Consider the following 27,591-nt stretch of genomic DNA (forward strand, 5'->3'; position numbering starts at 1 on the left):
TTTTGCACACTAACCTCTTGTGTGGGACCTTATCAAAAGCCTTCTGAAAATCCAAATACACCACATCCACTGGTTCTCCCCTATCTATTCTACTAGTTACCTCCTCAAAAAACTCCAGTAGATTTGTTAAGCAAGATTTCCCTTTCATAAACCCATGCTGACTTTGTTCAATTCCGTTAATGCCTTCCAAGTGTTCTGTTATCACATCCTTTATAATAGACTCTAGCATTTTCCCCACTACTGATGTTAGGCTAACTGGTCTGTAATTCCTTGTTTTTTCTCTCCCTCCTTTTTTAAATAGTGGGGTTACATTTGCCACCCTCCAATCTGTAGGAACTGTTCTAGAGTCTATAGAATTTTGGAAGATGACCACCAATGCATCCACTATTTCCAGGGCCACTTCCTTTAGTACTCTGGGATGTAGATTATCAGGCCCTGGGGATTTGTCAGCCTTTAGCTCTATTTATTTCCCTAGCACTGTTTTTTTTACTAATACTGATTTCCTTCAGTTCCTCTCTCTCACTAGACCCTCGGTTCCCTAACATTTCTGGGAAGTTACTTGTGTCCTCCTTTGTGAAGACAGAACCAAAGTATGTGAACAGAGTGCAGGAGTGATGAGACACTCTCAAAGCCCCTATTAATGCTTTTCTTCACGTTTTGCAAGCCAGAGGAAATGGTGGAGCTGAGGTGGCAGGAGTCTGAGCTTCCATCAAAGCTGTCAGAGCTGCCACCAGAGGCTGCATCATTGTGGGTCCCAATGCAGTGCTTATAGAGCTGACCATTCACTCTGTGGTTGACTCTATAGTCTGGATACTGAGAGTGAAGACCTCGCACAAGTTGGAGTTGGATGCCTTCATGCTGTCTGTGCAGAAGCTCACTGGCAGGGTGCCCAGTGCACTCAGAAGTTTGTGCTGTATAGCCAACAGTTCTCTTCTGTAGGTGGGGTCCTCAAAGTCTTCATCTCCACCTTCTGCAGCAGGGCTAAGATGTGAGGTTGCCCTCCGCCAACACGTTTTCTGCCCTTGTTTCTGTGCACTTGCTCTTTGTGAATTTCCCAGAGCAGACCACTCTACTCTAGCCTCTAAACTATGCCGGATACCAGTCTCTGAACTGGTGCTTGCTTGGATAAGGTTGAGTGACGCAGGACCTTCTGGAGGCTGTGCCCTCTAGAATTTCAGGATCTCAAAAGGTAAGAGAGTGCCATGAGTTGGCAGTTAGTGGTAAGGATAAGCAGAAACAGATGAGTGACTGCTGAAAGCAGCAGCCCTTTGTCAAGCATAGTGTATGAAGGTGAGATTTCAGTGAGAAGGGAAAGAGGGTGATACAGCGAAAACCCCTGCGGGAATTATCCAGCCTTTCCAGAAGCCACACTCCTGGCGTGCTGCCTGGCCACAACGGGCACTTCCAGAGGGTATAGGATGTGTATGGAAGCTTGGCCTCCTCCTGATAACATCATGCTGCTGAGTGGAAAGAGGTGGACCCTCCTCCAACTCTTCCAAAGCTGCCTCTGAAAAGCAAGGAACCCTTCCAGTATTTTTTCTGCATGCCATTTCAGTGGTGTTACTAATGAACCTGATTGCAACCAAATACACCTCCCCTTTAAGAGGTACTGGCTGCCTTTAACTGACATCGGTGATATCCGATTTCCCATCCCCCTGTTATGCAAGCTGCCAATGAAGAGCACGAGTAGTGCTGGTAGCTCGCTTATTTAATGCTAGGCAGTCACGGGGACCAATTTAATGTGGTCCCCAGCGCACATGAACAAGCGTGCCATCAGACCGTGCCGACCATTTCACCCCTGCTTTCGGCGATTATGAATTTAGGCCCCAGTGTTCCTGCTCCTGGGAACTATTCAGTAAATCTTGCTGGAAGAATGTGAGTGTGCGTACGTGCGTGTTGATCAGACTCTGTGTGATGCCTCCTATTAATCAGTAGCTTGCCAGAACTCAGTCAAGAATCCAAAATTATTAATCGGCATTTGACCAAAGCACTTGAAGGTGTTCAGCAGTAGCTGAACCCATACCCCAGTGAGAAGGGCGAAAAAACAGGTTCCCTGGTGGGCATGAACAGGTTTAATGTCTGTGTGATTTTACAGATTCTCAATCTGGTCAGTCGCTTGCTACAATCACTGACAAAACATAACAGGCGAGTAATCGAGTATCCATTCTTTTAAAGTACAAAGATGTTTTTCAAAACTGCATTGGTCTGTCACAATATTTTAACCTGAATAAGAAAGCAGTGGTCTTGGAAACTTATGTCTATCTCAAGTAATTACTGGACTGTTCTGCTTTGGATTAATAGTTCAAATATGTGCTCAAAATATAGAGAAACACCTCAAGAAAAGGCTTTGTCCTTGAGTATATTTGTTTTAAAAATACATCTCTGCTTCTCTTTTTTTTTTCAGTTCCACATGCAATGGGTATCCTGCCTCCATTCTCGCCCAGAGGTTAGGGCCTGAAGTGTGACATTTGTTTTGTGCAGCCTTCATAATCATTGCTTCAAACCTTGAATGCACTGTAAAGATAACACCCTTGATCAGGAAGGCAGTCACTCTGTGATGATGATTTTTTAAAAATCACCAATGAATAATAAAAATAATTAATTAATCTCCTGTGATGTTGCTCACCAACAAAAGTATCAAACATAATTTTAAAAAATTAAACATAATCATTTATGATTCCTTCTGTTGCTTTAAAGTGTGTTTACTTATGGAACATTTAGCTATGTATTTAACTCTGTGTGTTTATGCTGGCCCTTAGTATAAATTATGATTAAACCACTGTATTTTTCTAAAAGAAGCAAAGTCAGGGAAGGGAGTAAGAAGGAAACTATGGGTCTGGTCCAGAGGAGGTGCTGAGGTAGAGATAATGGGAAGCTTGGGATTTAAGCCTATAAATTGGAAAAGTGGCCTTGGGAGCAGGAGGCAGCCAGCTTGGGAATTGAGGCCAAGAGGGAGTGGGGAAGCATAAGGCTGTGTCAAATCAGAGAGAGGTTCAGGGGTTGGGGGGTGAAGTCTAGGGCCATGCAATTGCTTCTAGGGGTTGTCGTTTGGTTACTTGGTTATATTGCATCAACCTCTCAGTACGATTGTGATGGAGGCTAGGAGTTGTAGTGCAGTTGTTTGCCTCTGAATGTCATGCTTCAATTGGACAGACTGGACTATGAAGTACTTGATAGGGTGTAACTTAGATTGAAGATGTTATTGAGAGCTGGCAAGGTTCATAGGAAGGCTGGGAATGGGAGATGTTTAAATGGTTAGAAGTGAGATTGATACGTTTATGGGCAAATTTCACTTTTTTCTGAGTTGAATTTTTTTGTGCAAGTCATAAATTTTATTTTTAGGGGCATATAGTAAGGTGGAACTGCCATAGTAAATATCTTTGGTGGAAAGTAATTGGAGGGAATAATTTTGTGCAGCACTATCGGTAAATAATGAAAGAAGAAAACAATCAACTAGAAAGCAGAAATCCACAGGACCAGAAAATTGACCGGCTTACGATGCAATGACGAATGTACATGATGAATACAAGTAATGTCACTGTAAAGAAATATATTTAGATATATTTTTCATCAAATGTTCACGGATGAAGCAATTATAGTCTTTTAGTAGAGAATTCCTTTTAATCTAAGAATGACCCATATTACCAGTAAATGCACATTTTTTTTTATTCGTTCACGGGATGTGGGCGTCGCTGGCGAGGCCAGCATTTATTGCCCATCCCTAACTGCCCTTGAGAAGGTGGTGGTGAGCCGCCTTCTTGAACCGCTGCAGTCCGTGTGGTGACTGTTCTCCCACAGTGCTGTTAGGAAGGGAGTTCCAGGATTTTGACCCAGCGACAATGAAGGAACGGCGATATATTTCCAAGTCGGGATGGTGTGTGACTTGGAGGGGAACGTGCAGGTGGTGTTGTTCCCATGTACCTGCTGCTCTTGTCCTTCTAGGTGGTAGAGGTCGCGGGTTTGGGAGGTGCTGTCGAAGAAGCCTTGGCGAGTTGCTGCAGTGCATCCTGTGGATGGTGCACACTGCAGCCACAGTGCGCCGGTGGTGAAGGGAGTGAATGTTTAGGGTGGTGGATGGGGTGCCAATCAAGCGGGCTGCTTTATCTTGGATGGTGTCGAGCTTCTTGAGTGTTGTTGGAGCTGCACTCATCCAGGCAAGTGGAGAGTATTCCATCACACTCCTGACTTGTGCCTTGTAGATGGTGGAAAGGCTTTGGGGAGTCAGGAGGTGAGTCACTTGCCGCAGAATACCCAGCCTCTGACCTGCTCTCGTAGCCACAGTATTTATATGGCTGGTCCAGTTCAGTTTCTGGTCAATGGTGACCCCCAGGATGTTGATTGTGGGGGATTCGGCGATTGTAATGCCGTTGAATGTTAAGGGGAGGTGGTTAGACTCTCTCTTGTTGGAGATGGTCATTGCCTGGCACTTGTCTGGCGTGAATGTTACTTGCCACTTATGAGCCCAAGCCTGGATGTTGTCCAGGTCTTGCTGCATGCGGGCTCGGACTGCTTCATTATTTGAGGAGTTGCGAATGGAACTGAACACTGTGCAGTCACCAGCGAACATCCCCATTTCTGACCTTATGATGGAGGGAAGGTCATTGATGAAGCAGCTGAAGATGGTTGGGCCTAGGACACTGCCCTGAGGAACTCCTGCAGCAATGTCCTGGGGCTGAGATGATTGGCCTCCAACAACCACTACCATCTTCCTTTGTGCTAGGTATGACTCCAGCCACTGGAGAGTTTTCCCCCTGATTCCCATTGACTTCAATTTTACTAGGGCTCCTTGGTTCCACACTTGGTCAAGTGCTGCCTTGATGTCAAGGGCAGTCACTCTCACCTCACCTCTGGAATTCAGCTCTTTTGTCCATGTTTGGACCAGGGCTGTAATGAGGTCTGGAGCCGAGTGGTCCTGGCGGAACCCAAACTGAGCATCGGTGAGCAGGTTATTGGTGAGTAAGTGCCGCTTGATAGCACTGTCGACGACACCTTCCATCACTTTGCTCATGATTGATTGAGAGTAGACTGATGGGGCGGTAATTGGCCGGATTGGATTTGTCCTGCTTTTTGTGGACAGGACATACCTGGGCAATTTTCCACATTGTCGGGTAGATACCAGTGTTGTAGCTGTACTGGAAGAGCTTGGCTCGAGGCGCAGCTAGTTCTGGAGCACAAGTCTTCAGGACTACAGCTGGGATGTTGTCGAGGCCCATAGCCTTTGCTGTATCCAGTGCACTGAGCCGTTTCTTTATATCACGTGGAGTGAATCGAATTGGCCAAAGACTGGCTTCCGTGATGGTGGGGATATCGGGAGGAGGCCGAGATGGATCATCCACTCGGCACTTCTGGCTGAAGATGGTTGCAAATGCTTCAGCCTTGTCTTTTGCACTCACGTGCTGGACTCCGCCATCATTGAGGATGGGGATGTTTGCAGAGCCTCCTCCTCCCGTTAGTTGTTTAATTGTCCACCACCATTCACGACTGGATGTGGCAGGACTGCAGAGCTTTGATCTGATCCGTTGGTTGTGGAATCGCTTAGCTCTGTCTATAGCATGTTGCTTCCGCTGTTTAGCATGCATGTAGTCCTGAGTTGTAGCTTCACCAGGTTGGCACCTCATTTTTAGGTACGCCTGGTGCTGCTCCTGGCATGCTCTTCTACACTCCTCATTGAACCAGGGTTGATCCCCTGGCTTATTGGTAATGGTAGAGTGAGGAATATGCCGGGCCATGAGGTTACAGATTGTGCTGGAATACAATTCTGCTGCTGCTGATGGCCCACAGCGCCTCATGGATGCCCAGTTTTGAGCTGCTAGATCTGTTCTGAATCTATCCCATTTAGCACGGTGGTAGTGCCACACAACACGTTGGATGGTGTCCTCAGTGCGAAGACGGGACTTCATCTCCACGAGGACTGTGCGGTGGTCACTCCTACCAATACTGTCATGGACAGATGCATTTGCAACAGGTAGATTGGTGAGGACGAGGTCAAGTAAGTTTTTCCCTCGTGTTGGTTCGCTCACCACCTGCCGCAGGCCCAGTCTCGCAGCTATGTCCTTCAGGACTCGGCCAGCTCGGTCAGTGGTGGTGCGACTGAGCCACTCTTGGTGATGGACATTGAAGTCCCCCACCCAGTTGGGCCAGAAATTGCTCGTAAAATAACGATGAGTCTAACTGCGCTCACCGTTATTAATGGGCAAATTGAAAAGCAAGTTCTGGTGAGTACACGTGCAGTCAAACACGGAAATCCGGAACTTGCTCTTCCTGATTCACCTGTGATGTGAAAGCTTCACATTAAAGGGACCTCGCCGGTTGCAATCAATGCACCAGTATGAATTTGTTCTCCTGCCCAGCTGGAAATGAACTAATCTTGCCACAAAAAAGGTACACTGAGTTCTTTAGGTCTGAACTAACTTGTAATGGCGTAGTAAGTATTAATGACTGCCGAACAACCTTTCTGGCACTGAAAATTAACTTTTAAAAATGTGGAGTCTCATTACTCCTGATTTTAATAGTTTTTGGACATTTTTTTTAAAAATTAAACATTTTAAATTAAATTTAAATTTTACCCTCTTTATTTCGCTTTCTCTACCGCATTTTATTGTACATTTACTAACCTTATCAGGCACTTCCTGGTTTTTGGTCTGCACAGCTTGTCAATTGAGTTTCATTTCCTGGTTCTCACAGCATGACTTGCTTCAAGCTGCTTGGTTGAAAGGACATAGAGATCCTTTCCCCGCTCACACAGCCCGGGAAAGAACGCTGCTGTTTTCTGAACTCTGATTTCAAGGAAGTTGCCGCAAAAAAGAACGTGGTAACTTAGTGGGTGAATTTAAATCTCATGAGCGGCAAGCACTGTTGGTTTGCCACTCAGAGCAACTTATGGGCCACAATTTAATTTGGCTGGAAGAACCTTTATGGGTGCAGGAACCATGCAACCAATTGTGATTGGTGTGCTTCAAAGCTAAATGTAAATCTAGCTGTAATGATTTGGCATATACAATCTGAACATTGATTTTAATAAAAATGTTGAAATTTACTAACACTAAATTACATTGTACTAAACTATTTACGAGTTTATAGAAAACTGCTTTGCATTTTCTTAACTGAATTTGGAATTCTTGGGACAAACTGTACAAGATTGCTGTGCAGATCTGTACACAGCTAGGTGGAAACTAGATTTTAAAAAGCATTAAAATGGGCTCAGCAAATTTATCCAATGAGTAACTTATTCATACAAACTATGAAAGTTCCTTAGTCTGTGCTGATCTCAACTTGATTGGGGTTTCCTGGCCCTGATTTCTATCCAAGAAGAGAAAGAGTAGTGTGATTCCCATATACATAGGAACAGGAGTAAGCCATTCAGCCCCTCGAGTCTGTTGCGCCATTCAACGAGATCGTGGCTGATCTGTATCCTAACTCCATCCACCCGCAACTAGGTCATAGGGAATCGATGTCAGTTTTTCACTAAGGGAATGAATCCATGTTTGCCGGCACCATTCTTGACTTAGCCTGAGAGAGTTTATTATACTCTTGAACTGGGCTAAGTTCCAGAGCATCAGGGTGCAGACAGATCATGATTGCAGTGCTGCTCAGCCTTGAAACATAGACTACACTGGCAAATGGCACATAAAAGTTGGTCAAGTAATCAATTCATTCAAATGCCAGGGGCATCTCCAGAGAGCAGTTGACAGGATTTACTTCAATAACTCTTGGTACCTTCAATATCAGTGCACCTTTATTTAAAGATTTCTTTCTTGTTTTCTTTCATTCTTGCTTGGGATACAGCAGCACTCCAGTACCTTTCCTAATTACCCAATCATTGCCGAATTTTTTTCCAAAGGGGTATCACAGCTGAATGCAGTCCTCACCAAACATTCATCTGTACATACTTTCTAGTATTGGGAACAGAAATTCTGGCTGTTTTCTTTTTTCCTGGTCCAGAGACATGGGGCTTCATTTTAGCACCCGCTATCGGGTGCGTTCCTGGCGGGGGGGCTCCGAAAATCGGGGAATCCGGCTTCAACCCGCCCACTTCCGGGTTCCCCACAGACGCGCCGACGTGCGTGCACAGCCCCCGCATGTGGGACTCCCGCAGGCAATTAAAGCCAGCGGGGTGCCACTTGACAATATTTACCTAGCTATTTCAGGTCATTAACAGACCTGATTAAGGGATTATGTGAGGAGGGGTGGGATTTTACAGACAACTGGGACTATTTCCCATACTGGGGGAAACACTCCCAGTTGAAATGGACGTGTTGCAGTTGTCAGCCTGTGGCAGCTGCAAAGGTCCATTTGACAGGTGGGGTGGGGGGGGAGACCCTCACTCATTGCAGGAGGCCACTCTGTCACTTGGGACAAAGTTTGGCCTCCACCACCCTCCTCCTGACAAGAAAATTCACCAACTTGCACACTTACCCCAGGGTCCAGAGACATGTAACTACCTTGCGGACCCCCTCAGATGTACATCTTCCAGATGGGGGCCGCCGTAGCTGCAGTCATGATCTCCTCGGAGGGCGAACAGCATCACCAGCCTCGCCGGCCACGCCGTCCACCTCTGACATGTGGAGCTCCACAACAGAGTGCTGTGACACATCCACCTGCACAGCAGAAGGGAGGGCAACCGCAGAGAGAGATGCGTCGCAGAGGGCACTATCCTCGCCACAGGGTCCAGAGACTGAGGCTCAGCTTCCTGGACCTCTCTGAGCAACAGTGCACACGGAGGCTCAGAGTCACTCGACATGTAGTCGTGGACATCTGCAGCCTCCTTCATGCCGAGCTGCTCCCAGTTGGCCTGAGCACCATCTTCTTACCTGTCGCTGTCAAAGTCACCACTGCCCTCAACAACTTCTCCTCCGCATCCTTTCAGGGTGCCACCGGGGACATCGCCGACGTCTCTCATTTGTCTGCACAAAAGAGCCCTGCAAATACACCGACACCAATCTGTAGTGACACAATGGGTGTCATCAGTTGTAGGTCTTCATTGTGATCCTCAGGAAAGGGCATTATTGCACAAACCAGACAAGATTCGCAAAGACGTGGCAGTAGTGGTGCCAATATAATATGTAAGGTGAGTTGGTCAGAAATTCTATACAAGTAAAAACCATGACAAACCCTCAAACACCCTTGTGCATCCCCTTCATGCTCACGACACGTTTGCCTTATGCTGCCTACTGCACATATGTGATGCATGCCCTGTGGCTGCAGCACAGGTAGTGGCAGGTTGAGTGAGGCTGACTGTGAAAGAGATGCACGAGAGGGTGAGTATGAGATAGAGCCATGAGATTGTACGAGGATTGGGTTGAGTGGTAGTGGTGGGATGAGTACTGGCGAGGTGAGTAAGTGCAGGTAAGATGAGGATGAGGTTTGAGTGGGTATGAGGGGTGATGTGACAGAGTAGTGTTGGCAGTGCAGAAGGCGATGTGGGGTGGGGGCGGTGATGTGGCAGATGGAGTGTAGGGGAATGAGTAAGTGTACTCACTTTGGCTGACCTACTTAGGTCATTGGAGCGCCTCCTGCACTGTATGCAGGTGGATGATATGTTGGTGGTGCAGGTGACCTCCTCTGCCACCTTGAGCCAGGCCTTCCTAGTGGCAGAGGCAGGCCGCTTCCTCCCGCCCGCCGGGGGGAAGATCTCTGTCCTCCCCCTCCTCCTCACCCCATCTAATGATACCTGGAGTGAGGCATCATTAAACTGGGAACAGCCTTCCCCCTGGGCTGCTCCATGCTGTAATTTTTGCTATTTGTTGCAGCATCTGTCAGTGGAGGACTGCCCCTTTAAATAGAGCTCCCCAAGCTGACAGAGCTTACTGCGCATGCGCAGTCCGCCCGACGCGCAGATCAGCAGTGGAGAACCTGGAAGACCAGGTAAGTGGATCCAATTGGGCTGCGATCGCGCGGGGGGCAGACTGATTTCGCTGGGCGCGTTACCCACGCGTCCAATAGCCCCCCCGGCGCGAACCCGCAGTCCTGGTAACATCAAGCCCATGGAAGCCATTGGAGCACCTCCACCATAAACGTCATCTTTAATACAGAATAAAAATCACAAGCATTTGGTTTTGAAGCGAGAGCATGATTTTCTCCACTGTGTCACATTTATAGAGCTTGAAATATTACGACAACTTGGATGCCCTTAGAAGGTAATCCTTTTAACTGGTTCAACTAAAGTTAAGATTATTGGAGGATTTTGACTCCAAGGGCTATGCATTGTGCCCGACTCTTGCATCACTGGAAATGAGGCGGGTGGGCACTTCTTCGCACCCCTGAGATGACCCTTGATACCTGTCGTTTTTCTGGCTCTGGCATTATTAACATAAAGGAGGCTGGTTCCCTATCTCTGCTGGGGAGTTGTTTCAGTCTATGGGAAAAAATGTGTAGCCTTGTACTGCTGCTTTAGCTGAGACAGGAAACAGACCAAGGGACCTGACCCTGTGGCAAAAAATGGTGGCCAATGTGCTACCTGCCAATTATAATAAAAAAATACTGAGAATCTCCCTCATACCTGATGATGCCTGTGCAGAGCTGTGTTTATAGAGCGCTTGCACAGACCCCTCTTCTAGGTCAGCCCTGCTGCCCTATCCAATGACTTCTGAATTCTGTATGATGGGGCCCAACAGGCAGCCCCTGCAATGTAGCATTTCTGCAGTGTGCAAATGGCAGGAAGCACTGTGGAGATCGTGTTTCACTCTTTTTTCATTTTCGGGACATGGCTGCCGCTGGCAAGGCCAGCATTTATTGCTTAACCACAGTTGCCCTTGAGAAGGTGGTGGTGAGCTGCTGCCTTAAATCGCTGTAGTCTGTGTGGTGAAGGTGCTCCCACAATGCTATTAGGTAAAGAGTTTCAGGAATTTGACCTAGAGACGAAGATGGAACGGTGATATATGTCCAAATCAGGATGGTGCGTGACTTGGAGAGAAACTTGGAGGTGATGATGTTCCCGTGCACCTACTGCTCTTGTCCTTCTAGGTGGTAGAGGTCGCGGGTTTGGGAGGTGCGGTCGAAGAAGCCTTGGTGACTTGCTGCAGTGCATCCTATGGAATGAAAGACTGATGTTTGCTTCAGTATATAGTCCTCACAGTAGTACCAAAAGAAGATCCAAGTCCCCTTAAAAATACAAATTGCACTGCCTTAATTTCTTTTCCTATCAAAAATTGGGTCCAGAGATGCATGAGCATCTCATCCATGATGCTAGCACAACACGTACAGCAAGTAATGTGTGCTGACTTCATGGATGCGATGCCTGCACATTTCTGGACCTGATTTGTGGAACAAAAACAATAGAAAATTTCAGGTTTTTTTAAATGAAATTCAGGAGGAATATGGTTTTTACCGGTTCACCATCTGAAAAAATCTGGGACTCTATTAGTAGAAATTGATTTTAAAAACTGATTCTCACGATCTTTATCAATAACACACATTTATCTTTTGGGTAATTAAAAATGAAGTGTTATGCTCACATTTCTGGAGAAAACTATGCTCATTGGTTGTGGGTCTGCCCTGCTAACTGGGGCAGCTCCGTTTGCTAACTTTTATAGCACAGCCTGTGGAAAACCATGGTGTGTGCTGAATAACATCCTTCAACTCGTATGCACGTAGCTGTCCTGTCTTTAATCCTAAATAAACCTCTAGGGCAGTGTGGTTCTTCCCTTTAAATACATACCTTCTAAATTGTAACTGCACAAATACCATCACTTATTTCAACTTGAGTGTACCAGTAAGATCAAACTATTAATTATCTGGTCAGTGGATTTTGCCCTTTAAGTTTCTTTTTTTAAAACCAGACTTCTACTTCTGTAGGGCAATTGTTTAAGTGAACTTACAAATTTTAAGGCATTTGAATTTGAAAAATAAATAGCAAGAATTATGGCATTGGCGGCATCATTGTGACATGAAGAAACCTATTGTAAATAAATGAAGAAAATTTCCTTATTAGATAGTAGGTTACAGCCTTGGTACATAGATAATAAAGAATACCCTGTGTTGGTTAAGGGAGTTTGGTGGCAGAAAGCTGTGTTATATACACTGTACTACATTTAAACCAATACATGACAATCAACCAATTAAAGCAACTTATATAGCATCATTTCATATAATGAAAATTCCTTAGACATTTTAAATAAGTTGAGATTAGGGAAGATGACTGAAAGCATAGTTAAATAGGTAAGTTTTGAGATTTTTAAAACTTTGGAGGGGGGGTGATGGGGGAGGTACTCATGTTAAGAGGATCAAGAAGAGAATTCAAAAATAAAGACATGATGGCAGATGCTCATCCATCGATCATGGACATGCAGTTGATCAGAGTCAGAGGGGCGATAGGACTGGAGAATATTGTTGAGGGAGGGTGGAATGAGGAATTACCAGACTAGGATGAGGATCTTGAAATTGATGCCCTGGGGAATAGGGAACCAATGAGGACACCTTAAATTAAAATTTAAATCTCTCCATTGTCTCACTCTTCCCTATCTCTGTAACCTTCTACAACCACCCTCCCCCCCCCCCCCCACCCTGCCAAATACTCTTCTTCTGGTTTCTTGTGTACTGCCCACCTTTGGCAGCCTGCCTTCAGTCACCTTGGTCCCAGTCTTTGAAATTCTCTCATTAAACCTTTCTTCCTACTCGCATCCCTCTCCTTTTAAGACCTTCCTTAGGAACCAACTTTCTGACCACAAGCTTTGGCCACCCCTTCTAATCTCTCCCCTTTTTGCTGGGCACCTGTTTTCCTCCTGCCTCTGTGAAGCACCTTGGGATGTTTCTCTATGTTACAGGTGCTATAATAAATGCACGTTTTTGTTGTAGATGAATTAGTGTTTGTGTAAATGTGGAGACTGACAAGGTACGAAGTAGGGCCTTAGGCAGATGGTGCTGTGCAGATGCAAGTAAGTGGTCTTGTAGATGAACCAGATGTAAAGTTTGAAGCTCAGCTCAAGGTTGAACAAGACATCAGGCTCCGTCTGAGCAACAACGACAACTTATAGAATGCCTTTAATGTAGTCAAATGTCCCAAGGTGCTTCACAGAAACAAAATTTGACACCGAGCCACATAAGGAGATATTAGGGCAGGTGACCAAAAGCTTGGTCAAAGAAGGAGGTTTTAAGGAGTGTCTTAAAGGAGGACAGAGAGGTAGAGAGGCGGAGAGGTTTAGGGAGGGAATTCCAGAGCTAGGGCCTAGGCAGCTGAAGGCATGGCTGCCAATGGTGGAGTGATTAAAATCGGGGATGCGCAAGAGGCAAGAACTGGAGGAACACAGAGATCTTGGAGGGTTGTAGGGCTGGAGGAGGTTACAGAGATAGGGAAGGGTGAGGCCAGGTAAGAATTTGAAAGCAGGAATGAGAATTTTAAAATCGAGGCGTTCCTGGACCGGGAGTCAGTGTAGGTCAGCGAGCACAGGGGTGATGGGTGAACGAGAGTTGGTGCAAGTTAGGATACGGGCAACAGAGTTTTGGATGAGCTCAAGTTTATGGAGGGTGGAAGATGGGAGGCCGGCCAGGAGAGCATTGTCTAGAGGTAACAAAGGCATGGATGAGGGTTTCAGCAGCAGATGAGCTGAGGCAGTGGGGAGACACGAGATGTTACGGAGGTGGAAGTAGGCGGTCTTGGTGATGGAGAGGTTAGGTGGTTGGAAGCTCAACTTGATCAAATAGCATGCCAAGGTTGCGAACGGTCTGGTTCAGTCTCAGACAGTGTGCAGGGAGAGGGATGGAGTTGGTGGCTAAGGAACGGAGTTTGTGGCGGGGACCAAAGACAATGGCTTCGGTCTTCCCAGTATTTAGTTGGTGGAAATTTTTGCTCATCCAGTACTGGATGTCGGACAAGCAGAGTGACAAATCAGACAGTGGAGGGGTCGAGAGAGGTGGTGGTCAGGTAGAGCTGGGTATTGTCAGTATACATGTGGAACCTGACGTGTTTTCGGAGGATATCGCCGAGGGGCGGCATGTGGATGAGAAATAGGAGGGGGTCAAGGTTGGATCCTTGGGGGACTCGAGGTAATAGATCGGGAAGAAAAGCCATAGCAGGTGTTTCTCTGGCTACGACTGGATAAATAAGAATGGAACCAGGCAAGCGCAGCCCTACTCAGCTGGACGACGGAGGAGAGCCGTTGTAGGAGAATAGTGTGGTCAACCGTGTCAAGGCTGCAGACAAGTCAAGAAGGATGCGGAGGGATAGTTTACCATGATCATAGTCACATAGGATGTTATTTGTAACTTTGATAGGGATCGTTTCAGTACTGTGGCTGAGACAGAAACCTGATTGGAGGGATTCAAACGTGGAGTTGCGGGAAAGATGGGTACGGATATGTGAGGTGACAACACGTTCAAGGACTTTGGAGAGGAAAGGAAGTTGGAGATGGGGTGATAGTTTGCAAGGACAGATGGATTAAGGGTGGGTTTTTTGAGGAGGGGGGTGATGATGGCAGATTGAAGGGGAGGGGGGTATGGTACTTAAGGAGAGGGAACTGTTAACAATATCAGCTAATATGGGGGTCAGGAAGGGAAGTTGGGTGGTCAGCAGTTTGGTGTGAATATGTTCGAGGGAGAAGGAGGTGGGTTTTGTGGTCAAGATGAGCTTGAAGAGGGCATGAGCAAGGAGGTAGGAGGGAAATGAATTCAGTAGTTAAGGAATGACGTTGGTTTAGATTTCCAAATCCCTGTTCTTTTACTATTATGTTAATGTTAATCAGTCTGGCTAAATGCACACTGGTTTAAAACACATGCTATTGAAATGCACAGGTTTTTACAGCTTCTGATGGCCACTGAGTAATTCAAGTGGACACATTCCCTTAATTAGCCCATTATCTCAAACTATTTCACAACATTTAACTCAAAACAATCAGAGTTAACTGCTGCACCTGAGCTGTTGATAAGCCTGAGTGACCATTCAGGTGAGAACATTCATTTTCTTTTTGCTGACTCCATGGGGGTGATTTTAAACCCCAAGAACGGGTGGGTTGGGGGCAGGTGAAAGTTGAAAATAGTTGTTTTTTTGAGTTGCAACCACAACATTTTCAAACTTCGCATTCCCAGTGGGAAGACTGTATTTTTCTGGAAATAAAGCTGGGTTGTGGTCATGACCCAAAAACTATTTTCAACTCCCACCCGCCCCCAACCCACCCGTTCTTGGAGTTTAAAATCACCCCCCATGTGTTTGGGACAAGTGAGATGGTGAATGAAGTCACTGAAAAAGAAAATAGTTTAGAACAAAAAACAGAAAAGGCTGGAAACAGCTAGCAGGTCAGGCAGTATCAGTTTTGTTCGATTTCTAACATCTTTATTTTGCTTTTATAGTTTAAAACTGCATTTATAGTTTAAAACAGCTGAGTCTGACTCTTACTTAATGTCTAGTAACCAGCTGTTGTTAGACTCACTAACGCAGTGGTGCTTAAACTGTTTGCAACATGAAATCCTTCTATCTGTGCTAGAAGAGTTGCTTGTCACTTGACAGTTAAAGTAGCAGCACGCAAAAGCTGCTTTTATATTGTTCCTTAGCTGCTGGCTCAGTATTTCAGAGCTTCCCAAATGCTCAACGCTGAGTTAGTTAATCCCAACCAGGGTAGCATTTTGGATGTTAGTTAGGAAGGAGAAAATCAGCTAGAGTTCCTGATCACAATACTCTCCCAATGTGCTGGAAAGTGCATGTGTGTAGATATTGGGAGAGGATTGTGCTGGCGTAATTTAAATAGAAAGAACAAAATTGCATATATTTATAAAGCCTTTCATCTCTTTAGGACATCCCAAAGCACTTTACAGCCAATGAGTTACTTTTGAAGTACGGTCATGCAGCAGCCAATTTACACGCAAGATCCCACAAACTGGATACTAAGGAGCTTTTTCCCTTCGTTGAGGGTTCTATAACAAGGGGACATAGATTCAAGGTAAAAGGCGGGAGGTTTAGAGGGGATTTGAGAAAGAACTTTTTCACCCAGAGGGTGGTTGGAGTCTGGAACTCACTGCCTGAAAGGGTTGTGGAGGCAGGAACCCTCACAACATTCAAGAAGCATTTGGATGAGCACTTGAAATGCCATAGCATACAAGGCTACGGACCAAATGCTGGAATATGGGATTAGAGTAGACAGGGCTGATGGCCGGCGCGGACACGATGGGCCGAAGGGCCTCTATCCGTGCTGTATGACTCTATGACTCTATGACTCTATAAACAGCAATGATTTGTTTTTGGTAGTGTTGGTTATGGGATAATTGTTGGCCGGGACACGGAGAACTGCCACGCTGTTCTTCAGTTAGTACCGTAGGATCTTTTATTCTCTCCTGAGTATAGAATCATACAAAATTTACGGCACAGAAGGAGGCCATTTGGGCCATTGTGTCTGCGCCGGCCAAAATGAGCACCCAGTCTAATCCCACTTTCTAGCACTTGATCTGTAGCACTGTAGGTCATGGCACTTCAAGTGCATATCCAAGTACTTTCTAAATGTGATGAGGGTTTCTGCCTCTACCATCCCCTCAGGCAGTGAGTTCCAGACCCCCCTCCACCCTCTGGGTGAAATTTTTTTTCCTCTAATCCTTCTACCAATCACTTTAAATCTTTGCCTCCTGGTTATTGACCTCTCTGCTAAGGGAAATAGGTCCTTCTTATCCACTCTATCTAGGCCCTTTATAATTTTGTACACCTCAATTAAATCACCCCTCAGCTTCCTCTGTTCTAAAGAAAACAACCCCAGCCTATCCAATTTTTCCTCATAGCTAAAATTCTTCAGTCCTCGCAACATCCTCCGTACCCTCTCTAGTGCAATTACATCCTTTCTGTAATGTGGTGACCAGAACTGTACACAGTACTCAAGATGTGGCCTAACTAGTATTTTATACAGTTCCAGCAAAACCTCCATGCTCCTGTATTCTATGCCTCGGTTAGGCAAAGGAATAGGTAGATAGGGCCTAGGTTTAACATCTCATCTGAGAGATAGCACCTATGATAATACAGTACTCCCTTGGCACTGCACTGAAGTGTTAGCCTAGATTATGTGCTCAAGTCCTGAAGTGGGGCTTGAACCCATAACCTTCTGGTTCAGAGGCAAGAGTGCTACCCCTGTGCCTGCTGACATTCACTATCTAGGCCCATACATGAATAATGGCCCTTTAGAAGAAGTTCGAGAGTACTGCTGGCACCTATGGAGCCATACCCCAGCGAGAGTCAGAACAAAGTGGTAAAATAAAATAAATTTTGTATTTTATATATATATAACAGATAGGAAAAAAAACACTACAAGAAGTGAGGTTATTAGTTTTAAGAGGAATACATTAAAAAACTACACTTTTCGGGAAACAGACCTTTTTTTCTTTACGGATGCTGAAGGACCTGATGTGTATTTCCAACAATTTGTAATATTTAAAGAGGCTCAGTTAATATCAAACTAGAGCCCAGAAATAACTTTTGGCAATATTAATGAACAAACAATTAATGCATTGTATGACATTCATCTTTCTGCTATTTTAGTAGAGTGGGTACTCCATTTTAAATAAATGGATTAATACATGTGCTAAAATAGCAGACCAAGAAATGCAATATGAATGCATTAGAGCCAGGAGTGCCCCAGTTTTTTGTCTTTGTGGACTGCTTAGCTGAACACTATGGAACATTGTAGGTCACGTATGATGTTAAATCAATATTCTCATTAATTTGTAAACATCTCAAGCTGCAGATTCTAACAGATCTTGATGATGTTCCTCCTGGTATTTATCCCTCAAGCAACACCACCAAAAAAGATTAACTAGTCATTTCTCATTGTTGTTTGTGGGACATTGGTATGTGTAAATTAGCTGCCTACGTAACAACAGCGACTGTACTTGAAAAGTAATTCATTGAATGTGATGTGCTTTGGGACAGCCTGAGGGCATGAAAGCTGCCATATGAATGCAAGATTGATCTTCAGATTTAGGATTTATCCACCATCGCATTTCAAGATTTTTGACTATTTAGCTTGGGCTAGATTTTGGGCTAATTGCTTTCAAGTTAAATTTAACTCATAAGAGATTAAATCCACACAACACACAAGCTATCTAAGAAAAGCTATTCGACCTAAGTACTGGGATCAGACAAAATGTCTGACAAAATTATATGTCTTGCATATCATATCACTTTGAGACAATGGAGTTTGTTAATTTTGGTGACGTTCACACAATATGTTGGAATGGCCCCATTCATTTGAACCCAGTGAGGGTGGGTAGCTGTGAGGGTACTCACACTTAGGGCAGTAGCGGGTTTGACTGGCAGCTCAACTGGCCAATCGCTGACATGGAGAACTGGGGGCAGGTCAAAGGACAAATCTTTGGCTTATTGTCGAGTTGGCGAACACATGGGCCCCGATATTACCAGGGAGGCGGGTTGGCAGCGGGGGGTCGACTGGGCCCGTGGGTAACCCGTCCAGTACAATCGGTGGGTTCCCCACGCGATCGCGAGTAAATTGAAGCCACTTACCTTGGCTTTCGGTTTTCCCGTTGGAAACCTGCGCAGTGGTCGGACTGCGCACCCGCATCACAGGCTGTCAGCTGGAGGAGCCCTATTTAAAGGGGCAGTCCTCCAATGCTGCTCCTGCAGCAAACAGCCAAAATTACAGCGTGGAGCAGCCCCGGGGAAAGGCTGCTCCCAGGTTTAATGATGCCTCACTCCAGGTGTTACTGGATGGGGTGAGGAGGAGGAGAGAGATCTTCTACCCGGCAGAAGGGAGGAAGTGGCCTTCCTCTGCCACCAAGAAGGCCTGGCTCGAGGTGGCAGAGGAGGTCAGCAGCACCAGCAACATATCCCGCACCTGGATACAGTGCAGGAAGCGCTTCAATGACCTAACTAAGTCAGCCAAAGTGAGTACACTTACTCATTCTCTTACACTCCGTCTTCCACATCACCGCCCCCACCCCACAACTCCTTCTGCACTGCCAACACTACTCTATCACATTACTCCTCACACCCACTCAAACCTCATCCTCAACTTACCTGCAGTTACTCACCTTCCCAGTACTCATCCCACCACTACCATTCAACCCAATCCTCATACAATCTCATGGCTCTGTCTCATACTCACCCTCTGATGCATCTCTTTCATGGTCACCCTCACCCAACCTGTCACTACCTGTGTTGCAGCCACAAGGGATGCATCACGTATGAGTAGTAGGAAGCGAAAGGCAAAGGGGATGCACAAGGGGGTTTGACAGTTTGTCATGTTTTTTTATTTATATTTGATTTTGGTTCAACTCACATTAAATATTATATTATCACTACTACTGCCATGTCTTGGCCATTCTTGAATGACTTGTGCAATAAGTCCCTTTCATGAGGTTCTCCATGAACACCCACACTTGATGCTACCCATTGGGTCCCCTACAGTGGGTGTATGTGTAGTTGTATGACTATTTTGTGTAGGTGCCTGTGGCGCAGCACTGTGTTGTGGAGCTCCACGTGGCAGAGGTGGACGGCGTGCCTGGTGAGGCTGGTAATGTTGCTCGTCCTCGGATGAAGTGATGAATGCAGCCATGGCACCCCCCCATCCTGACGGTGTGAGTTTGAGGGGGTCTGCAAAGTAGGTAAATGTGTTTGCACAGCAGAGCTTGGGGTATATATTAATAATTTTGAGTGGAAAGACAAAGGTATTGCAGCCAAAACTTTGTCTGAAGTGACAGAGTGCCCTGCTGCAATAAATGAGGTTTCCCCCCAACTGTAAAAAAATCCTTTGCATCTCCCACTGGCTGCTGACTGAAACATGTCTGCTCCAATAGGGAGTGTTTCCCACAGCACGGGAAACACGCTGAGGATCCATGAAAATTGCACCCCTGCCAAAATCTCCTGTCAATGAGGTCTGTCAAGTACCTCAACTAGGTAAGTAAGTATTTAAATTGTCATCCCACCTGCTTTAATTGCCGGTGGGAGGCCCACATGCGGGAGCTGCGCGCGCACCCGAATGCGTCACTGGGGAACCCGGAAATGGGCGGGTTGGAGCCGGGCTCCAGACCCGCTCCGGGATTCCCCCATTTTACGAGCCCCAACGCACCCGCTCGGCCATCCTAAAATCGACCCCATGGTCTTCAGGAGCCTACAGAGGATAATAGACACCAAGGTTGGGGCTGACTAGTTTCAGTGATCTTGCTAATTTGTAAAGTGAATTTATTCTGTTCATGGGGGTAGAGCGGCGTGCTTTGTTATTTTCTGTGTTGTGAGGAGTGTTGTGAACTAGATTGATATTCAGTGAAAACTGTATTTTGTTGGTTCGTACATTGCTTGTAAAATAAACCAGCTTATTGGTTTACACTGGCCCTGTGCCATTATAGTAGTGATCAGTCCACCTGCTGGAAGATAGAAGAAATGCACGTGAGGGCACAAGCAAGATTACTGTACTCGGTACACACAACAAGGGGTTTTATTTTTACAACCCCAGGGTCACGCTATCGTATGTCTAAATATTGCCCAGTAAAGGTAAATTCTTGATTGTGGAGTCCGCTTACGGGAATGACTGATGATGCTGAACATGAGAGAATATATGGTGCAGACACTGAATCTGTAACACTCGCCATTGAGACAACTGCACAAAGAGCAGATCTTTGCAAACGTCCTGGTCCACAAAATTTCAGGAGGACAAACTAGTGACTAAAAAATATGGATGCAAATAGGACTTGGTTGTCTTGGCTTTGAGGGCCAGAGTGCCAGAGGTGACAGGCTGGATTGGCCCATGGATCATAGTTTGCACACCCTACATTAATTCATTTGGTCAACTAATTTCTATGCTAGATTATTGTTTTCCTGTTGGAAGTGCATGGATTCTGAATAAAGCATCCAGGGACTGCTCAGATTATTCCCCATATCTTTAATAAAAATATACTATAAATGATTAAAGTATATCATGGACTGCTTTGAATTTGCTGCGTTCCATAATATATGTGAGTTGTGCTATACTGAGCATTGAAGTACCTGGCTGAGTGTTGTATTCACACATTCTTTTTTCTGGAGGAAGGGCAAACACTGAGTTGTACTACAATGTTGATTCTGTGTTCTTTGTACAAGGTAGAAGTGACCCCATTTGTGCCCCTAAGCGGATTTGCACCATTCCGTTTAAAATGATTGAAACCATCCTGTTCTTTTTGACAATGCTTAAATTTGATGTTCGTTGATTCCTAGACCACCTTGTCAGCTCAGTGAACACATTGTGAATAATGGACCTGGAAATAGTAGTTACACACTAATTGTTCAGACCCATTTGGACCAGGAGCTGGAATACAGTTCAATTTAACCACTGTTTTTAACATTATTCTGGGAAATTTAAATTAGAAACACTAATTTAACACAGGAAACCTTATCTCAATAGGCCATATGAGAAGTTCTATGAATAAACTTTCCCAGAAGAAACCTGTATAGAAATGGGAGGAGATTGTTTCAACTCAAAACTGAAATCTGAGGTGTGCATTTCATTTCATTACATTTCAGAAGGCTCCTAGCGAAGTGGCATTCAGACAGAGACTCATTATATCAATGGAATGAAAGTCGGGCAAATTCTACAAAGGACGGTGTGTTCTGCTCCGCCAGGTTATCGGTGAGGCGGTGAAGTTCAAAATTACCCCCATGATCTTTAACCGTCGTTATTCTCTGTTTCCTGTAGTTGGTGCTCCCACTATAATCAAGGCCTGTTGCAGGTTGAAGACTCAGTATTCCTATTGTTAAAAAGGAATGAATCCAGTTTTTACATTTAGTTTTAAAGACATTTTTATATTTAGTACTTCTACAGTTTGTGTCAACAGAGACTGCATTGGCTTCTTGTGTTTACATAGCTCCCTTATTGCAGAATCTAAATTATTTGAAATTTAATTGCACAGAGGATGTTGAGATACTTCACATGCATATGCAGAACAGGTCTCCATTTTCCAAATTGGCCTTCAGTGGGCCGACAGAGGTAACAGTATATAATGTAAATGGTGGAAAGCAGGACGAGGAAGTCATTTTAGTGTCGTTCTGATATCGAATTTATAAGGCAAAAAGAATATATGTCACTTTGCTTGACCCTACTCAAGTTGCAATGCATAGCAATCTATACCTACAGTTTTCTGAAAAAGCCAATCATGTGTTATGTTCCCAGGTACTTGTGATGGTCCCTTCAATGGAAGTTACAGTATTGCAAGCCCAAGAGATAGTAAAAGTCTAGTTAAAGGTTAAAAGGACAACGATTACTCATTACAGCAACCATGAACTGTTCAAGCACAAAATGTGGGAGAGTGAGGGAGAATGTGAAATTGAAGGCCATGTTGATGGCAAGTAATCTCATTTAGCAAATAGAAGCTGAATCTGTAGTTGATTCAGTTCCTATTTGTCACTGTGAACTTGAAGGAAAGAAAATCACGATAAATGAAACCCAGCTGTTTTGTTGAGTCTTGAGCAGTTGCTGTTGAAGATGCCACATTATCTCATTTATCTGCTTGTGCTAAGTTTTTTTCCCACAAGTTCTTCTCCAAGATTATATTAAGGAGCCAAGTCACTGGTGGTAAATAAATGGTGTAAAATTGCATCAGTTGCACCTGGGGTGGGAGGTGGGGTGGGCTGTTCCTCCTGGCTCCACCAAAACAAAAATGGACATTTCCTGGAATATTTTGTGAGTGGCCTCCGGGGGTCCTTTTAAGGATTGTTGGTTAAGCCGCTCACTGCTAGGTACAAATGGGCAGCGATTTGCATACTTTAATGAGGTTTCAGGCAGACACCTTTGTAATAACCCCCTGCAAAATGGCGACAGGCGAAACAAAGCGGCAATTGCAACACTCCGATTTTAGGGTCACTACCAGCCTGTTCCTGCCAGGCTGACAGAGCTAAAATCGGCCCATTGGTTTCTTTGCAATTTCAATAATTGATCAGCAATGGACCATGTACTTAAACTAATTATTTGACTTTTCATCAAGTTATTGTATTCTTTGGCTTACCAGTGAAACTGTATGATAAACATAAATTTGAAGAAGCACTTGTGGTTTGCTCAACATTGGAGAATGGAAAAAGATGAGAAAATAGATTTTTTTAAAAATGGTGTCTACATCTGAAGGAATTAAGCATTAATTACCTCACATCTTCGTTTGCTTATTGCATTGCTATTCAGTAGTAGTTACTGTTTAACTGGGATCTTTAACTTAGCTGTTAATGCTTGCCAATCCAAACATGAGTTTCTGTACTTTAGTCTGTATAGACCAAAGTTCTCAGGTCTGAGCTTAGTCTTTTACTGCTCTCGTGAAAGTCGATGATAATTTGGATTGGTTACTGAATAAATTATTGGAATGAGGTGGACTTGATCTTTAACATAAGGTTTTTAATCTTGGTGATTGGAGAATAAATTGAGGTACTGTATTTGCTTTTAATATGAATATTTTAATATGCTTCATCTAATGTTTGAAGTAAACTTACTCATCATTGTGGAGAGGCATTGTAGAACTTTTGTGTGCCTCAGCTGAAATATGAATAGTAGCACCGTTTTAAAAATAAGCCTACCTCCTGGAAGGAAAAAAAACTACAGTTGGAAAATTGTTGCATTTTTGTACTGTAAAATACCATCTTCACACCATTTACTTCAATGAATGCAGAAATGTCAGCTGTTCATATTCTGACTGACAACTTTATCACTCTATCTGATAACTGCTGTTGAGCTTTTAAGCAAAGAATAATATATACAGATTGACCCCCATTATCCAGAGCAAACCGTTCTAAAAGAAGGAATTGAATTAAGATTTCCATTGTTGTGCAAGATTTGGTAAGTGCTACAGTGTAATGCATGTTTTTGGTAATGAATTTGAGAACTCCGTGGTTCTTGCAGCCTAGCAAGCAGAATTCTGAAGTACCTTTGTGTTTCCCCATTGAGAACAGATGAATTCTCAGTGTTGCCTTCAATGGTTTTAATGTTGTAATGTGAAATAAAGGGAGAGTTCATATCTTTTCTCTGTTTACCAATGTGACCACAGTAAGCTATTGCTTCCCTTTAATGGTGCTGCATCTCCTCAAAAAAAAATCTTACCGTTATGAGTTAATTGAAGATCAGTGAATCTTGCAGAACTCTCAAAAATGTGGGTCTTTACCTCTGTTTTACATACATGGCAAACACAGTACTCATCCCTGCATGATACTCAACAGAAGTAGATTCACCAAAAACAAATCAGTTATATTGGCTTTACAAGGGGGAAGGGTGGGGGGAATAAATGTAGCATGCATGCACTGGCTACCTCATAATGGAATGTATGGCAATTACATGTATGATGTGATCATATCTGGAATATAATGCAGAATCTGGACTGGTTTACAGTTATAATGCAACTGACTGTCACATTTCAATAGTGTTGTGTATGCCATTATTAGGTTGTTATGAAATAGTTTTGGAGCTGCTGCTGCAAAATCTCTGCCAAAATCCATTCCCCGAAGTTATAATGTTACAACGCATATCTTTCACATTCCACATCCAACATGATGGCTAGTGTTTTACTTAAATACAGAATTGTTCTGTAAACTGAAAATTGCATCACTTTTTAACTGGAGCAATTGAGCACTTCCCTCCTTTTTCTTCACCAATTTTGATCAGTGCTGATAGTCTTTGTCAATCTAAAGGCATTTTATATTTAATGTATGTGATCAAGAAGAGTGGTGCTCAAATGCAGACCTGTGGCCTCAATGCTGTTTTACCTTTTCAGCTTAATGATGGTATTGGCATCCTACTTGTCCCTGAGATGAGCTTCTGACCACATCCGCTCCGTCACCAAGACAATCTACTTCCATCTCCGTAACATCGCCTGTCACCCCCCTGCCTCAGCTCATCTGATGAAACCCTTATCCATGCCTTTGTTACCTCTAGACTCGACTATTCCAATGCTCTCCTGGCTGGCCTCCCATCTTCCACTCTCCATAAACTTGAGCTCATCCAAAATTCTGCTCCCCGTATCCTAACTTGCACCAAGTCCCGTTCACCCGTCGCACCTGTGCTCGCTGACTTACGTTGGCTCCCGGTCTGGGAGCGCCTTGATTTTAAAATTCTCATCCTTGTTTTCAAATCCCTCCATGGCCTCACTCCTCCCTACCTCTGTAAACTTCTGCAGCCCTACAACCCTTCGAGATCTCTGCGCTCCTCCAATTCTTGCCTCTTGCACATCCCCTATTTTAATCACTCCACCATTGGCGGCCCTAAGCTCTGGAATTCCCTCCCAAACCTCTCTGCCACTCTACCCCTCTTTTAAGACGCTCCTTAAAACCTACCTCTTTGACCAAGCTTTTGGTCACCTGTCCTAATACCTCCTCATGTGGCTCGGTGACAAATTTTGTTTGATAACGCTCCTGTGACGCGCCTTGGGAGGTTTTACTGTATTAAAGGCGCTATATAAATGCAAGTTGTTGGTGTTATTGTTCCTCAAAAACATTTTGCCGTTAACTGATGCAGCTCTCAAGAGCTACATACGAGTTTCCAACATCGTCAGGTCTCTAGGTCGCCAACCGTATACTATTGTGTACCATTGATGGTGGGAGAGGCAGCCGGCATTCCATCAACATAAAAATGGGTTAAAGATATGTTGAGCTGGTCCTTTAGGGTGTCATTCAGCAGCATGTCTGGAACTACATGATTATATTTGGCCCAGCTCTGGGTATTGTTTCACCATATTTTCATATTTTCACCATCTATGAGAAGGGATTACTTTTATCTAAATTTGTATACAAAATAAAATCTTAATCTTAATTATATAAATTGAAGGATTAGCAAGAGGTTTTTGTTCTTTAGTTTTGTTTTTCAAAAATATTCTAAATACCAGAAACTGGGGATTGAGAGTGCATTTACTCCTCAACTTTAGTGTCCATGGGAAGCGGTTTTTGCTTTGCACTGCTGTTAAACTTGTGTAGGGTAAATGTGGAGTTTATGCCTGACCTGACTGTGGAGCACAGGAGAGTGAGACTCCCTCCTCCAGGGCTTTAATGTTAGGTGAGGCTGTAACTTTGATTTTAGGCTGCTTCGCACTGAAACTACACCTGTAGTGTAAATGTATCCCAACACTGTCAGTATAGACAGCTGGTACAGATTTCTGGTCACACTGGCTCATGTTAAAAGCTAATGGAATGTTGGCCTTTATCTCAAGGGGGTTGGAATAGAAAGGGGAGGACGTTATGGTTCAGTTGTAAAGAGCCTTGGTTAGCCCCCATCTGGAGTACTGCATTCAGCTTTGTACACAGGAAGTAGGGAAAATTTGTATCCTCAAGAAGGATATATTGGCCTTGTAGGGGGTACTGCACAAATTCACCAGAGTTAGACCAGAACTTAAAGGGTTAAATTATGATGACTGGTTGCATAAGCGTGGTTTGTGTTTTATTGAGTTTAGAAGGTTGAGGGATGATCTAATTGAGGTGTTTAAAATAATGAAAGGATTAGGTGGGGTACAGAAAAGTTATTTCCTCTGGTGGAGGAAATCCAGAACAATGGGCAGACATGTGGCAGTTGCAATTTAATGTGGATAAGTGTAAAGTGATGCACTTTTGAAGGAACAATGTGGAGAGGCAATATAATCTAAATGGTACTATTTTGAGAGGGGTACAAGAGCAGAGGGACCTGGGGGTGCATATTCACAAATCTTTGAAGATGTCCGGGCAAGTTGATAAGGCGGTTAAGAAAGTGTATGGGATACTTGGCTTTGTAAATAGGGGCATTGAATACAAAAACAAGGAAGTCATGCTAAACTTTTACAAATCACGGGTTAGGCCTCAGTTGGAGTATTGTGTACAATTCTAGGCAACACACTTTAGGAAGGATGTCAAGGACTTGGAGAGGGTACAGAGGAGGTTTACCAGGATGATACCTGGGATGAGGAACTTCAGTTATGTGGAAAGATTGGAAAAGCTGGGATTGTTCTCCTTAGAGCAGAGAAGGTTAAGGGGAGACCTAATAGAGGTATTCAAAATTATGAGGGGTTTTGATAGAGCAAGTAGGGAAAAACTATTTCCTTTGGCAAGTGGGTCGGTAACCAGAGGTCATAGATGTAAAATAATTGGCAAAAGAACTAGAGAGTAATTGAGGAGAAACTTTTTCTTACAAAGGGTTGTTAAGATCTGGAACGCACTACCTAAGAGGGTGGTGGAAGCAGATTCCATAGGAACTTTCAAAAAGCAATTGGGCATGTACTTGAAGAGGACTAATTTGCAGGGTTATGGGGATAAAGCTACGGTGTGGGACTAAATTGGTGAGCTCTTTCAAAGAGCCTTTATTACCCATCATTGGCCTTTATTACAAGAGGATTTGAGTACAGGAGTAAAGATGTCTTACTGCAATTATATAGAGCCTTGGTGAGACCGCACCTGGAGTATCGTGGTCAATTTTGGTCTCCTCACCTAAGAAAGGATAGACTTGCCATAGACGGAGTGCAATGAAGGGTCACCAGATTGATTCCTGGGATGGCAGGATTGTCGTATGAGGGAGATTGAGCAGACTAGGCCTATATTCTCTAGTGTTTAGAAGAATGAGAGGTGATCTCATTGAAGCATACAAAATTCTTACAGGGCTCGACAGGGTAGATGCAGGGAGGATGTTTCCCCTGGCTGGGGAGTCTAGAACCAGGGGTCACAGTCTCAGAATAAGGGGTAGGCCATTTAGGACTGAGATGAGGAGAAATTTC

The 27,591-nt window shown here is 44.3% G+C and overlaps 1 protein-coding gene across 8 annotated transcripts in view; it reads left to right on the top strand.

Annotated features, from left to right (window-relative positions):
• Positions 1 to 27,591, top strand: part of LOC137322872 (spermatogenesis-associated protein 13-like) — a 296,919-nt gene that overhangs the window by 107,043 nt on the left and 162,285 nt on the right. Inside the window, exon 2 of one of the 8 annotated variants that reach the window (XM_067986040.1) lies at positions 2,405 to 2,446. The exons of 4 other annotated variants lie outside the window; for them this stretch is intronic. In XM_067986040.1, coding sequence (XP_067842141.1) covers positions 2,411 to 2,446 — 36 coding nt within the window. In that variant the 5' untranslated portion in view covers positions 2,405 to 2,410. Of the gene's footprint in view, positions 1 to 2,404; positions 2,447 to 21,459; positions 21,522 to 23,199; positions 23,301 to 23,620; positions 23,709 to 27,591 lie in introns of those variants that run through there. 3 more of the 8 variants (XM_067986047.1, XM_067986043.1, XM_067986044.1) reach the window with 3 other exon arrangements.

Source organism: Heptranchias perlo, chromosome 6 (genome assembly GCF_035084215.1).
Source record: "Heptranchias perlo isolate sHepPer1 chromosome 6, sHepPer1.hap1, whole genome shotgun sequence".
NCBI classification, from domain to species: Eukaryota; Metazoa; Chordata; class Chondrichthyes; order Hexanchiformes; family Hexanchidae; genus Heptranchias; species Heptranchias perlo.